Raw genomic sequence first — 14,125 nt, forward strand, 5'->3', positions numbered from 1 at the left:
GTTAAGGAATTGGTCAAGTCTGGAGCCGCCCAATCTCCGGACCATTTCTTTTAAGATATTAAATATTCCTTTTATTTAATCTATACTTAGTTGGGTTTTGTTACTTGTATTTAAGAGCAACCTAACTGGTTCACCCATTTTGCAGGGCTATTATATAAACTAAAAGAAATAATAGATAAATGTGCTTATTGCAAAGACTAGCACATAGCAGGCACTCGGTAAACAGAATTATGATGGTATTTCCTCACCTAAGATGCATTTTCCTCATTTTAAAATTTCTGAAATTTGGATTTATTCATGCCTTCAACTTCCCAAGTTCCTACCATATGCTAAGTAGTTGAATGCTCTTATCCTCTTGGATTAAGTGTTGGGGAGATAGACAGAAACAGGTTGTGAGAAGAGCTGTAAAGAAAATTAAAGCAAGGACAGGGTGGCAGAGAGTGATTTAAGACTGGAGGGGGCTCTTAGAAGGGGTTCTCTCTGCACAGAGACCACAAAGGAATGAAGGACCAAGTGGGGCAGAGTCCTGAAAAGGGAATAGATAGGCCATGGGGTGGGAATGATCAAGCTGGTCCTGCAAGAGGGGAGGGAGTCTGTGGGGATGATGTCAGGGCTTTTGGGGTGCTGGCAATCTGTTGCTTCATCTGGTTGCAGGTTACATGGTGAGTCAGATTGTGAAAATTCAGTACACTTGCGATATGTGCACTTTTCTGTATGTGTCACGCTAAAAACTTACAAAAACTTATGTGCACCTTAAAGCTAAGGGTGTCATGAATCTTCGTAATAGTTCTTCTATTTGCATTTTTATCACACCTACTGCAGTAGCCTGTTTTCACAGACACTTAATAAGGCATGACAGATGAAAATGTTTGCTCCACACTCATTGTACAAAAAACCTAAGAGATCTGTACCAATATTCTGTCAACTGTGGAACTATTTGTTTATTTGATTAGGGAAATAGCTATGATCTGAACTACACCTTTCTAAAGTAAATAATTGGCTGTTTCCTTGGGACTCTGTATCTCACGGAATGCATTCTTAATTCAGAACAGTGGTTCTCATCTATGGGAGATTTTGTGCACACATCCCCCTCCCCTACCTTGGGGCCACCTGGGATATTTTGCAAAGTCTGGAGACATTTTTGGGTGTCAAATCAGGGATGGAGGTGGGGATGGTGAGTGCTACTGGCATCTAGTGGGGAGAGACCAGAGATGCGGCTCAACATCCTACAATACACAGGACAGTGCCCCCTACTCCCCCAAAGCATTATCTGGCTCCAAATGGCAAAGTGCCAACATTGAGAAACACTGATTTAGACCACATTTCTCTGATTGGAAGACACTGTAATAACTAGGGTGAAGAAGGTTGTACAAACTCCAGAGAACCATAGATTTCTGTAAATTTCCAAATTGGTAGGATATTGCAGGCAATATAAATGGAATAATTGACCCTGTCTTCTGTCCTCCATTCCCACTCCTTCCCACTTCCCTTTGAACATTTCCAGCTCTGTAAGTCTGAGTGACTTCCTGTGGGAATGTTGTAAAGGGTTTCAAGGATTGGAAGGATGGCTGGACAAGATGGCCATTATGGTTTCTCCTAACTATGAAATGTGGAACTCTTTTGTTTCCCCACAAGGAACTTTGTAATAGCGAAGTGTCATGTGTGACATGCCTTCAACGATGAAGAGGAAAAGTACAAAAAAAACAAAAGCTTCTGGTCTCTGTATTCAAAGCAGTAGCGTTTTTAGATGAATCAGAAAAATCCTTCAAAAGCTTTCCCAATTTACTAAAGTTAAATTTTTTTTTTTTAAATTTCTGCTGTTGGATCCTATGCATCTTGTAAAAACTGGCCTTCCTGGTAACTAGCAGGAAAATAATTCGTTCTGGCAGAGGCATGAGGGAAGGCCAGGCATCACTGCAAAATACAATCAATGTACTCTTTGTTCTCAAGGTTGGCACTTTTAGAAAAGGCTTCCTGTTCTGAAGTCACCTTGATGAGAGTAATAAGCAGAATCCAGTAGCCCGTATGAGTCACTGAATGACAGATCCTCCTGACTTGACAGGTTCTCAATCTGAAGCAGACGATCTTGAAATTTTCTTCTGTGCTTCTATGAGGCCCCGGTGAGGTGACCCCTTAAGGTTTAATATGTCAGACTAATAGATATCTTTTAAAGATGAGATGTAGAGGGATACAAAGTGGTTTAAAACAGTTTCAACTTTGAGGCATTATAATGGCTTATTATTTCCACTTAGCCAGAAAGAACTTTATACAGGAGGTCAGTGTGTGGTCAATGGATGATCTTTGGGACTCAAATAGAGATGACCTAGCACGTGCCTGCTGTTCTCTAAAGTCATACCCACCCTTGGACAAGCACAGAAACACCTGTGTTATTTGTTTTCCTTACCCACCCTTCCAACCAGGCAGAATGTTTTAAAATTCTTTGTTTCACCTTTGCACTGTACAGAAAGTAAAATCAGAAACTGTCCTGAGGGTCCCTGCCTTACCCCCAATCCATTCTTAAAGCATTTTCAGCTTTGGCTGAAATGATCTAAAGGGAATAAAATGAGATAAAGGCCATGTATGTCACTTATTTATTTCCTCTGAGCACACATCCTATTATTCTATTTGTATAGACAGAGCTGGAGGTCTGGTAGCCTCTGTACCTCCAAGAAGGTCTTGGCAAGACCTCTGTAATGGCAGAAACTTACATATTCAGAAGAGTTCAAGTGACCCAGTGCAGCAAGGGTGGATCAAGTGATTTTGCTGAGCTACTCTGATAACCTTTCATAGGTCAGATTTATGTTAGAATTTCACCTACCATACCCTTCTCTTCTTAATTTTCTATTTTTTGAGGGAGGAGGAGAGGTAGTCTTTATAAAATTTCTTTTTTTATAGCTAAACGTTATAACTTATTTAGAAAATCCCAACTTAAAAATCCAATTTATAAATGACCCATATGTAAGTATAACTCCTATAGCAGCCTTATTCAATAGCTAATTTATTTTTGTATTTTATTGAGGTAACTTTGGTTTATAACATTATATACATTTCAGGTACACACCTGTATATTTCAACTTCTGTACAGACTATATCGTGTTTACCACCAAGTCTAGTTGCCATACATCACCATACGCATACGCCCCTTTACTCCTCCCATCTCCCTTCCCCTCTGGTAACCATCAATCTGTTCTCTGTATCTATGTGTTTGCTTATCTTCCACAGATGAGTGAAATCATACAGTATCTCCATCTGACTTATCTCACTTAGCCTAATACCCTCAAGGTCCATCCATGTTGTTGTAAATAACAAGATTTCATATTTTTTATGGCTGAGTGGTATACACACATTGTGTGTGTGTGTGTGTGTGCACATACATATATCTATGTCTCCTTTATCTATTCATCTGCTGATGGGCACTTAGGTTGTTTCCATGTCTTCATTATTGTGAATAATGTTTTAACAGCTAATTTAAATATACAATTATATTTCTTTTCACAGTTGCTAATTAAAAAAACCAGAAACAAGAAAAGCAATATTTTGAACTTTAATTTTTCAACTCTGAATTTGAATTTTATATAGTAAAACTTACATACTTCAAGTCTGACTGCAATAAATTATACAATTTATCATAATCTTTTGCCTGTTCCTCATATGTTTAGGCTAATCTTAATGTAACAAATATGATTTTGGGTGAGTCATATTGAAGTTAGCTTCAAAGAGGAAGACAGTTTCCTTGAAAACATTTATTGACTCGAAGAATTTTAAAATACGGATTTAGCAATGCTGTGCTACACCTGAGTTGTCAGATAAAGCTGCGAACTTATTTCAAGTTAACTTTTGTGAAATCATGGACAGCTCCTATTTTTAACTTGGTATAGACAAACTTAAGACCTATAAAAATCAATATTACTTTTCTTAGTGTCAATTTCTTTGGCCCAAAAAACATTTTTTTTAAAGTCAGAGTCACTAACAAATAGCTAAAAGTAGGCTTGATATATTTAATCATCTTTCTAGTCCCAATTGGTTTCTAATCGGGATGTTAACAGTGGCGCTCAAACTTGAGCGGTGTCAGAATCATCTTGCTCGACCACAGACTTCTGGGCCCCACCCGAAGGCTGTTTCTGATTCCGTGGATCTGTGGTGGGGTGTAAGAATCTGTATTCTAACAAGTTTCCTGGTAATGCTGATGCTGCTGGTCTGGGGATCACACTTTTGAAAAAAACCACAGAGGAGAAAGGAAAAGAGGAGAGAGCCTGGCTAACTCATAGACTGGATAATGAGCCCTTAATTACAGAGATGTGTGAAACAACAGACCCCAACTGAGGAAATTCAGTAGATTTCCCACTTTACAAGTCCTCATTAACTACAAGGATTACTTTAAATAGTGTTTTCTTCTGGTTTACACCTCTTCTTCTAGCTTAAGTTTTACTAACCTTGCGCATTTGCTATTTTTGAAATATTTTACCATTTTATTGGTATGTGTTTTCTATACCCGCTAGAAATGCTTTTGGAATCAGGAAAAATATACGTAAATCTGTATAATATACCTTACATAATTCTATAGACAAATATGATGTGCTGCCACCTTATTGCTGCAATATATTTCTGAAAATTACATTGAAAAACAGAATGAAGAAAACCAGATGTTTCCCCCCAGAAGTTTAAGGAAATCAAGAGCCTCAGACTGTCCTTTTTCACCATTAGATGGCACTGGTCTGTCAGCAAGGCAAACTTGAGGAACTACCAGAAATGCACCAACAACTGACTTCAAGGCCCAAAGTGGAAAACAGGTATTTTCAACTGGCTTCAAATAGCGGGCTGGCAAAACTGAAAACAGTGAAAATCAATGGCTTTTCAAAAGTTGTATGAATACTTTTGCAAGACTATCATCTGTGAAACTAGACATCTTAATTTACATTCTTTTCCTTTTTTTCCTTTCTAGAATGATTCTAACTTGTAATGAGACTAAACCAATTATCTCGTCCAGAAGTTCAGGCCTTACTGATGACTAACTGTAGAAAACTGCTGCAAAGGAGGTGACGGTGATGCCCTTGGAGTGACAAGAAGCCTATGGTCGGGGGACTTGAGTTCTATCTGGCTTTGCCCATTAATAACATTCGCTAGATCCAGTGACTGGCACACAGTGGATGCTCAAAAAAATGTCAAGTTCTCTTCCCTACACCCAATTTCCCCCACGGTAAACTCCAAAGACAGCACCTGCCAGAACATGGAGACTGAGGGCAAAGAACAAGAAGTTGTGCACCGTGGCATGTAGACTACGTGACGGTGGCAAGTAGAAAATAAGGACACACATTTGTACCAAGGATCTTCACTGATCCTATAAGGAGTGGGAGCCATTGACAGCTTCTGGTTAGGGATACTAGGACACCAGAGCCTCAGAAAGATTTTTTGGCAGTACTGTGCAAGATGAAAGGCAGGAGGCAGTCTGAAGATTAAAGATGTAATGAGGACAGGCAATAGGGTAATGGTACTGGGATGGATGGATGGAGGCAAGTCTTTATGGGGACACTAGTACGTGCAATGCCCTGTGTGTGGAAGATAGGGGAATGGGTCAGAGGGTACCAAAATTTTAAGTCTGAGTGGCTAGAAGGATGCGATTCTCAGGGCACAGATTGTAGAAATGTTAAGCTCAGGTCCTGGGGGAATCCTTTGAGGAGGCAGGAGAGATAACAGACAATAGAGAATAGGGCACTGTGTTACACACACACTATCCTAAGGGCAGCACCCTCTCAGCCACTGCTGTGCCACCCACTCTCACCTCCCTTGCCTCCCATCCATATCTGATATGTCTCCTGGTGATGTGTGTACAGCATATCCCTCTACTGTGCTGGGTCAGAAAAGGAGGTGAGAACCACTGTAGCTTCCTAGAGGTGAAAGGACCCCTATTAGAGCAGTGAGGAAGCAATGGAAGGAGATATTTGAAAGAAGAGACGACTGATAGTGTTAAGATGATGACTGACCTAGGCCCCTTGCCCAATTTCTCCATGAGCACTTTCTGGGTCTGAGAGTGGATCTCTAAGATGAGGTGGTGGGTAGGGACCATTCATTTTAATTTTATTTTCTGTTCGTTTGCACCGTAGGGAACTTGAAAAAGTAGTGGGATGGAGGTATTTTAGAACAGGGGAAATCTGAGTTCTCCTCATCTTTTCTCATTTCCATCCAAATCTGTCCTCTCATTCCCCAGTCAGCCTGGCAGCACCTGCTTGACTGATGACACTAATTCCCATGAAGGTGGGACTTTGACGTAAGACCTAAAAAAGCATTTGGCACAGAGTAGGTGCTCAATAATATTTGTTGCTTGAATGAATGTACCAAGGCTTAACCAATCCGGAGAGACATTTGCATTTTAAAAAGAGGACAGAGATAGGTAAGTTGAAGTCCTCATTAGAACCTCTCACTGATCACCATTCTCACTGGGGGTGCTATTGGCATTTCCAGTATGAAAAAATCTTCATGAGTAGCCAATTCTTGTAAGTTCTGCAGATTGCTGGATGTTTAGCATCCCTGGATTTGGAGTACCAAACACCAATAGCATCCCAGGCCTTGTGACAACCAAAATGCCCCTTGCACACCCCTGCCTCCCAACACTTCCTCAAGAACCCCTGCTCCCAAAGCAACCCTGCCAGGCTGCACCCTCCCTCCAATGTACTCTCTGGGCTTTTCTGCCTGTCTTTGATCACAATGCCCCAAGTTCTGGAACCCCTCCTTTTTTTGAAATAATGAGGCAAAACTGTACCCAATCAGTCAACTACCATCTCTTCTTTCTCGATGCTTTCCTGACCAACTCAACCAAAACTCATCTTTTCATTTTCTTAATGATTTGAACACCTCCCTAACACCACTCCCTTGTCAATTAGCCTTTTCCGGCTTCCCTTGGTATCAAGAAGGCTACATTAATCTTTCTGCATGTTGTTCTGCCTTATAGTCTATGTTCCAGTTACAATGAACTCTTTCAGTTCTTCCAAGAAACCATGCACCCTGTCTTCAGGCCTTTGCATATGCTCTTTTCTCTACCCAGAACATTCTTCTCCCTCCTCGTTGTATCATCTCACTAATTTATAATTATTCTCAGATCTGGGATGCTCAGTGCTAGAGCTCCTTCTGTAGGCTTCACGATACTATGTGTTCTGTTATCATTCCTCTTCTTACCATGAGCCATTTGGAAATTAGCTATTTATTTGTTTACTAGACTGTAAGCACCATGAGGATAACACATGTCTGGCTTTTTTGTGGTTTCCCAATGTCTAGCACATTGCCTAGAATCGAGAAGGGAGTCACTAAATAGTGGTCATACGTGGTTAGTTTCTACAGTTTCCTTTCTTGTGGGCATTACTCATCTTACCATTAGACTATGGTATAAATCCTGTTGTTCCCGCCTCCTTCACCCTAATCACCAAGTTTGCATACGATAAAAATCTCAATACATTTTTTTAATAATATGAAATAAACAAAAATAATGCGATGTCATATGTGGTATACATCTGATACTCTAATATAAACTTAACAGAGAAAACCACCTTTCATCATACATGGACTGTATGTTTGAAAAGTGTTTTCATCTGCTAAAATCAGTGGCACATTGAAAGATAGAAAAAAAAGCTGTGATCTGTGATTAAGAAATGCTCAAATTGTTCTAAAGCTCATTTATGATTTCAATTAAGTTTTCTGAATTATACTACAATTTGGCAGTTTAAAGAATACCAATGCCTATTCTATGAGTAATTTTTTCCCATATAAATATTCGTATGCTTCATTCATGAATGAACTATTTTGCAAAATTTAGACTGGTAATTCTCACTCTTATACTTGTCTGATAATTAGACTAATTGAGACGTTTTTGTCAATACATATTTCTGGACGTCAGCCTTGGGATTTTAATTTAGCTCATAAGGTATTTCTAATGATTAGGGAGAATTCAGACCAAATGAATGCTCATATCTTTTCATAAAGTACTTTCCCCTAAGTTTATAATCAAAGAAACTTCTGTTAAGAGCTGTCATTTTCCCATTACCTATTAAATTTTAGAAAGAAAAACAAATGTGAAATCATACATTTCTAAAGTCCCAAATATGATAACTGATTATTCTTATAGGCTTCAATATTTCCAATCTAATTTATACTTAAATTTATTCTAAAATCTGTTATCCAGTTGCATATTAGAACATTAGGCAAAACTCCAACGTTATTGACAATTTATAGATAGTTGAACACACTTGCTATGGGTTGAAGTGTGTCTCTCCAAAGAAGATACGTTCAAGTCCTAACCCCTAGTACCTCAGAATGTGACCTTATTTGGAAACAGGTCTTTGCAGATTTAACCAAGTTCAGGTCCTAGTGTGGGCCCTAATCCAATATGACTAGCGTCTTTATAACCAGGGTAAGTTTGGAGAGACTCAGATAGGCGCAGAGGGAAGAGGATATGAAGAGACATAGGAAGAAGGCCATGTGAAGACAGAGGACTGGAGTGATCCATCTACAAGGCAAGGAATGCCAGAGACTGCAGGCAAACCACCAAACGCTAAAAAGATGCAAGGAAGGAAACTGACAGGTTTCAGAGGGAGTGTGGCCCTGCTAACACCTTGATTTCAGACTTTTTGCATCTAGAACTGGGAGACAATATATTTTTGCTGTTTGAAGCCACCCAGTGTTTGGTACTTTGTTACAGCAGCCCTAAGAAACGAATACACTAATAGGTATGACTGTCCACAGTACAATTTGCTATCACTGAATCCTTAAAATGTAGCTTGATTTTAAAGGACAAGCTTAATTAGTCAAAGGTAAAATTGAGGGAACCACCAGAAAATTCCTCCCTCAAGTGCTCTCTTTAGTAGTCTGGTGAAGCCTATGGACCCCTTCTCAGAATAATGTTTTTAAAGTTATAAAATAAAAAACATCACATTATGAATGAACTCAATATTGAAATAGTTATCACAATTTTTTAAAAAACACCAATCTGTGATGCAATATCATGCACCTTGTTATCAACGTATTGAACAATAAGATCTAGTAGAAAGCATATTAGTGATGAGACTAAATGGTGTCTTGAGCTAACTGTTGCATGATATGAAAGTATGTGTGACTTCTACTGTGACAAAGTCACAGGTACTGCTAATGCTATTGCAGTCTTTTCTACACTCACAATTTAAAGAAATGCTAAATTGCAGTTAGAGATTTGTGAAAATAGATATGTAATTTGTTCCCAGCCATGTCTAAGGACCCTCTGAATTCTATCTATGGACCATTTGGGAGTTGGTGGATCCCCGGTAAAGAACTCTTGATGAGGAAAGATTCTCTGGCTTTCTTCACAAATTTGTCTCTATTTTCCATTTTGATAGAGTTGGGCTAAATGACTGTGCGATAGCTATGTGGGTACCACTCAACACCTCTCTGGTGTGTCTCCCTGAACTGCAGAGGAAAGCTAAAGACCACATATCACAGACTCCCTTGCAGCTAAGTTTCTGCATGTGAGTTAGGTTCAACCAATCAGCATTTACATGAGATCTGAAAGGAAGCAGAGCAGAAGCTATGTGTCTGCTGTTCTTGCTGGCAAGCATAGATGTGGCTAGAGTTGGTTTTCTGCAGTAAGCTTATTATGGCTCTAGTGTCCATCACTAGATTCATGAGCACCAATTCAATAGGATGGTATGCCTCCTAGCAAATGTGACATGATTCTGGAGCTGGCAGCAAAAGTAGCAGCCTAACTGCGGCAGTTTCCACCTTGTGGGAGTGGCAGTATTAGTTCCTGATTACAGGCGAGGCAGCAGTTCTCTAAGTGCTTGGGTTCTGCTGTGTGGCTTTGAAGTCATTACCGAGAGCTCAAACTGGGTCTGTTTCCTCAACCCTTCCTGCACTCATGCAATTAACTTGATGTCCTGAAATAAATCTCTTCTTGCTTTAACTAGCTAGGGTGAATTATGCTATCTGCAAGTGAACTCTGACCCATAACTACTACAATTTATACTCCCTTCTATAAAAGACTTATTTCCTGAAGAACTACTTCTAACAGACGCTTTTTATTTTTTACTGAAGACTACTCTTCAAACATATTGGGGGACAAAATGTTGAAGTGCCTGCTGTTCTCTGATCAAAAATAAACATATTCAAATTTTCATCACAAAAAGCATAATAGAAAATACAAAGAGTAGTCCAAGAATCTGTTTCAGTTCAGTTATAATCACTTTTTAAAGGAACAATTATTATCCAAAAAATTAAAATTATTTAATTGCTAAAGTAAAAAAATGCCTGATTTATTTACCTATTTCTCTGTAAATGTACTTGAATTGGCTTGCTTGTTATGTCATTTGCGGGGAAAGTTAATTTATTTTCTTATATGGAAGGAATTTAATATTTAATCCTCAAAGGGAGCCGGGTGCCAGGTCAGCTTGGTATTCTCCTTAGCCAGGGAGCAGCCAGAGGAGAGCAGCAGTTGCTCTGTTATTCTGGAGCCAAAAGCAAAACCCAAAATTACGTCTTAAAAAAGTTTTATTAACAAAATGAACCTGAATTGAAAAATTCCCTCAATGACTTGGGCAAAATGAAATGGATGAATAGAGCATGAAAATAAACTGGTGTGCCAAAGGTCCTAATTAGCATGCTATCAAGGGAAAGTTCACTTAAATCCACAGATTCAAGTAGTCATGTTTTTTCCGGTTTTATATATAAATAAAATCTCTTCATCGAACCCACTTAGCAAAGCCATATAAACCAGATACATTGGTTATGTGTAATTCCTTTTCCTTTAACAAACAGAACGCAAATATAGTTTAAATTCCAAGTGGAGCATAGAAATGAAGCATAAGAAAAGGAGATCCAGAGACTGAACATTGTTTTCTAGGGGCTGAAGCCCTTTTCTTTAAGAATAACCTCTGAAAACCCCATTTGACTGTGGCTCTACACTTTGATTTCCTGTAACCTCTTAAAGTGAAAAAATCTTAAAACTATTACATATGTTCATTATCTTTAATACTAGGAAACTGTTTTAAAACACCAACTTTGTGAGTTTTAAGTCAAAACTATCTGTGTGTGTGTGGGGGGGGTGATTTTAATAGTAACAAAAAAAATTAAACTTTGTAAAATGCATTTTTTTGAAAACCCATTGTTACTGTCTAAGTAAGAATGCAGGTATTTCCTGGTTTCCGCGGTTCACGGACCGGGCCCGGGGGCTGGGGCACCTGGGGCACCGCTGAGAACCTGAGCGCGCTCGGGAGCAGGCAGGGCTGTTGCCTCTCCTGCCTCCATGTTGCCCGTGGGAGAGACTCCGAACAAAGCGGCGATCGCCAGGAAAGGGGTGCCCCGCTGCAGGGCTCACGACACCCACGGATCACAGTGAGAAAAGGGCGCTCGGGGGTGGCGGCGAGAACCCCGGGCGGCTGGCAGCTTCCAGGGGCGCGCTCTGCTCCGGCTCCGCGCCGCCGCCGCCGCCTACCCGGCGCTCTCCCCTCGGGGCACAAAGAGGGAGCGCGGCCGGCCGTGCGGGCGCCGTTCAGGCGGAAGCGGGCAGGTCGGGGCGAACCCCGCGCCCGCGCTGCCCTGCTGGCCCGGGGCGCCGCGCCTCGGCTCGCGGCTCCGCACTTACCAGCACAAGCAGCAGGCAGGCCTCCGCGCGCCGCGCCATCGCGCCCTCGCCTCGGGCGCCTCGCACCGCTCCGTCCGCGGCGCCGGCTCCCCGCGCTCCCCCGCGCGCGCTCGGCTCCTCCCGCGCCCCCGCCCCGGGCCGCCTCCCCGTGGCGGCCGTGCCGCCCTGCCCCGAGGCGTGCCACCAGGTGTGGCCGCCGCCGAAAACGGCCCCCGGAGCCCGGCCGAGCCCCATCCCGCCGCGTGGGGATGCCGCGGAGGAGGGAGGCGCGTGGGGCACGGCCGCCCCCCGACCCACGCGCACCTGGCACCGTGATGTTACAAGCTTTGGGACTTGGGTGGCAGGCCCCGCCCCGCCGTCCTCTCTTTCCCGATCCCCTCCTCCCAGGAGAGGGGCGGGAGGAGGGAGCTCTAGGCCACACGGCCCCGGGGCAAACTGAGCTCTCTGCAGCCAGGCCTTGCGGAGTTCAGCCGGCCCGGCCCCCGGGCCGCCGGGAGGTCTCGCGCTAGGTGACTACGCGCCGGAGCCAGAGCGCAGGAGGCGCGGAGAGGAGAGACGGGACGTGGGGAGCCGGGGGTCTGGAGCAGGATTTCAGGTGACTGTCTCTGTAAAGGCTTCTCACCTCGTCCCCACGGCCCCTTCACTGCTTCCAACAGGTTTGCAGCTTATCTGGCTCAGGGAGAAACAGTTATTAGAAGAATCACAGATGATCCAAAAGGACAATTGTCCAAGACTCGCCCCGTTAGTTACTAGCTGTGTGATCTGGACAACCTCTCTGTGCCTCAGTTTCCAGATCTGTCAAATGGGATTAATGGCGCCCAATACGTAGGGATGTTGTGAAGATTAAATGAGAAAATCCATGTGAAGCGTTCTGCAGTGTCTAGCACATAGGGTTTAATAAGTGGTAGTTGTTACAACCAGTATAATTATTATTACAAGTGTAAATGTTAAATCGAACTCTTCTTGAAAAAGGGAAACACTAGAATCAGCCCCACAGTAGGAAGCTTCTAAGAAAGATTAACTATCGATGTTGAAGTATTGGGAGAGCCTATGAAAGAATAAAGGTTTGACTTGCTACTAGAAAGAGAAGTTTGGCATTACATTTGGCCAAAATAGCAGAGTTCCTTCTGTGGTCAAAAGTGCCTTCCTCTCCCTCCCCCTGTACCTCCCTCCCCAGTTCTGATCTTGCCGCTTTTCCAGATCCAGTACAACTGCCATCTCCTTGGACCCTTTCTTCCCCAGACACCATGGATCACTCCTTCTTTGAGCTGAGAGAACCACATTCTCCTCTATTTGTTTGGGGCTTAATTGCTGAGTGACTTTCTCATAGTGTTATTTGAGTGTCAGTGGTTAAGTTAGCTGAGGACCGTCTAGGAAGACTGTCTGCTTAGATTACCACCGTTTCCAGGCTAAGTACCAGGGGAGACTCAGTAAACACTGGTTATGCAGTTGAATCAGGAGGAAGGTATGTCTTCTAGTGTCCACTCCTTTCTCTTGAGTTGGACATGTATGGTAGTACACCTTGGGGATAGTTCTCATTCCCTGTCACACCGGGCAAACTAGTTAAACAAGGCGGGATTTACCAAAACACTTTGGAAATCATTCCTGGAAACCATATATAAGTCCTACCTAAAATTAGTGCTCTTGCAACTGGGTCCTATAGGCAAGTATTTATGCCTCATTATCAAGATTTTAGTTTCTATTTCATAATGAAGATAACTCTGGCTTCTAGAATGAGAAATAGCTAACGCAAATTTTATTTCCATTGAATTATTCAGTCTCCCTTGGAGGCTGTCAAAGTCAGTCTGGGATAGTATTCCACTATAAGACATTTATTCCAGGGCTTTGAGAGAAGCTGTCGAACCACGCACTATCCAATGCCATAGTAGGTCATTCTTGAGTTAGTTTCTCTTTGAAAATACTGTGATTCACTGAGTTGAAGGGACTTGTTAAAAGTCAGAGGATACACAGCTAGTTTTCTAGCTTCTGACTTCTTTCTGCTGGCCTGAGAACAAATCTGTTTCATAAATATCTGTGCATGAGAACAAATGGCATTACCAATGAAGCACTGAGTACTTTAAAATAAATCGAAGTGTAACAAGATGTGAAAGATTTAATTTACGGATTTTTCCCCCTAAATTAGTTGAACATTATGGTAAGTGTACTTTTCTTAAGACACGTACTTATAATGCATGAGTTCAAAATATACTTTGTGCAAATAATTACGCTTTAACGTCTAGGTTTGTCTGTGTTCAAACGTCTATATTCAAAATACCTACCTGAGTTATGTTTCCCAGAATACTTTGCCTCACACATACACGCAGGTGAAAATATGCTTTAGGCGATTAGGTTATTAGAATCATCTCTTAATATTATCTGAAACATAAACATTTTGTAAAAAAGAAAGGCTTCCCAAAGACCAACAAAAATTCATGTGTACTTTTTCTTCTGTCACCACCTCCTTACTCCCAATACATTCCATCATTAAAGATCCGTTTATAAATTGACAGTTCTTGATTCATGGTTTGA

General features: G+C 41.7%; 1 protein-coding gene across 1 annotated transcript in view; it reads right to left on the bottom strand.

Annotated features, from left to right (window-relative positions):
* DSG2 (desmoglein 2) overlaps window positions 1–11,848 on the bottom strand; it is a 49,222-nt gene extending 37,374 nt beyond the window's left edge. Inside the window, exon 1 of the mRNA XM_046671395.1 lies at window positions 11,597–11,848. Coding sequence (XP_046527351.1) covers window positions 11,597–11,830 — 234 coding nt within the window. The 5' untranslated portion in view covers window positions 11,831–11,848. The remainder of the gene's footprint in view (window positions 1–11,596) is intronic.
* Between the last annotated feature and the right edge of the window lie 2,277 nt (window positions 11,849–14,125).

Source organism: Equus quagga, chromosome 9, assembly GCF_021613505.1.
Source record: "Equus quagga isolate Etosha38 chromosome 9, UCLA_HA_Equagga_1.0, whole genome shotgun sequence".
Classification (NCBI taxonomy): domain Eukaryota; kingdom Metazoa; phylum Chordata; class Mammalia; order Perissodactyla; family Equidae; genus Equus; species Equus quagga.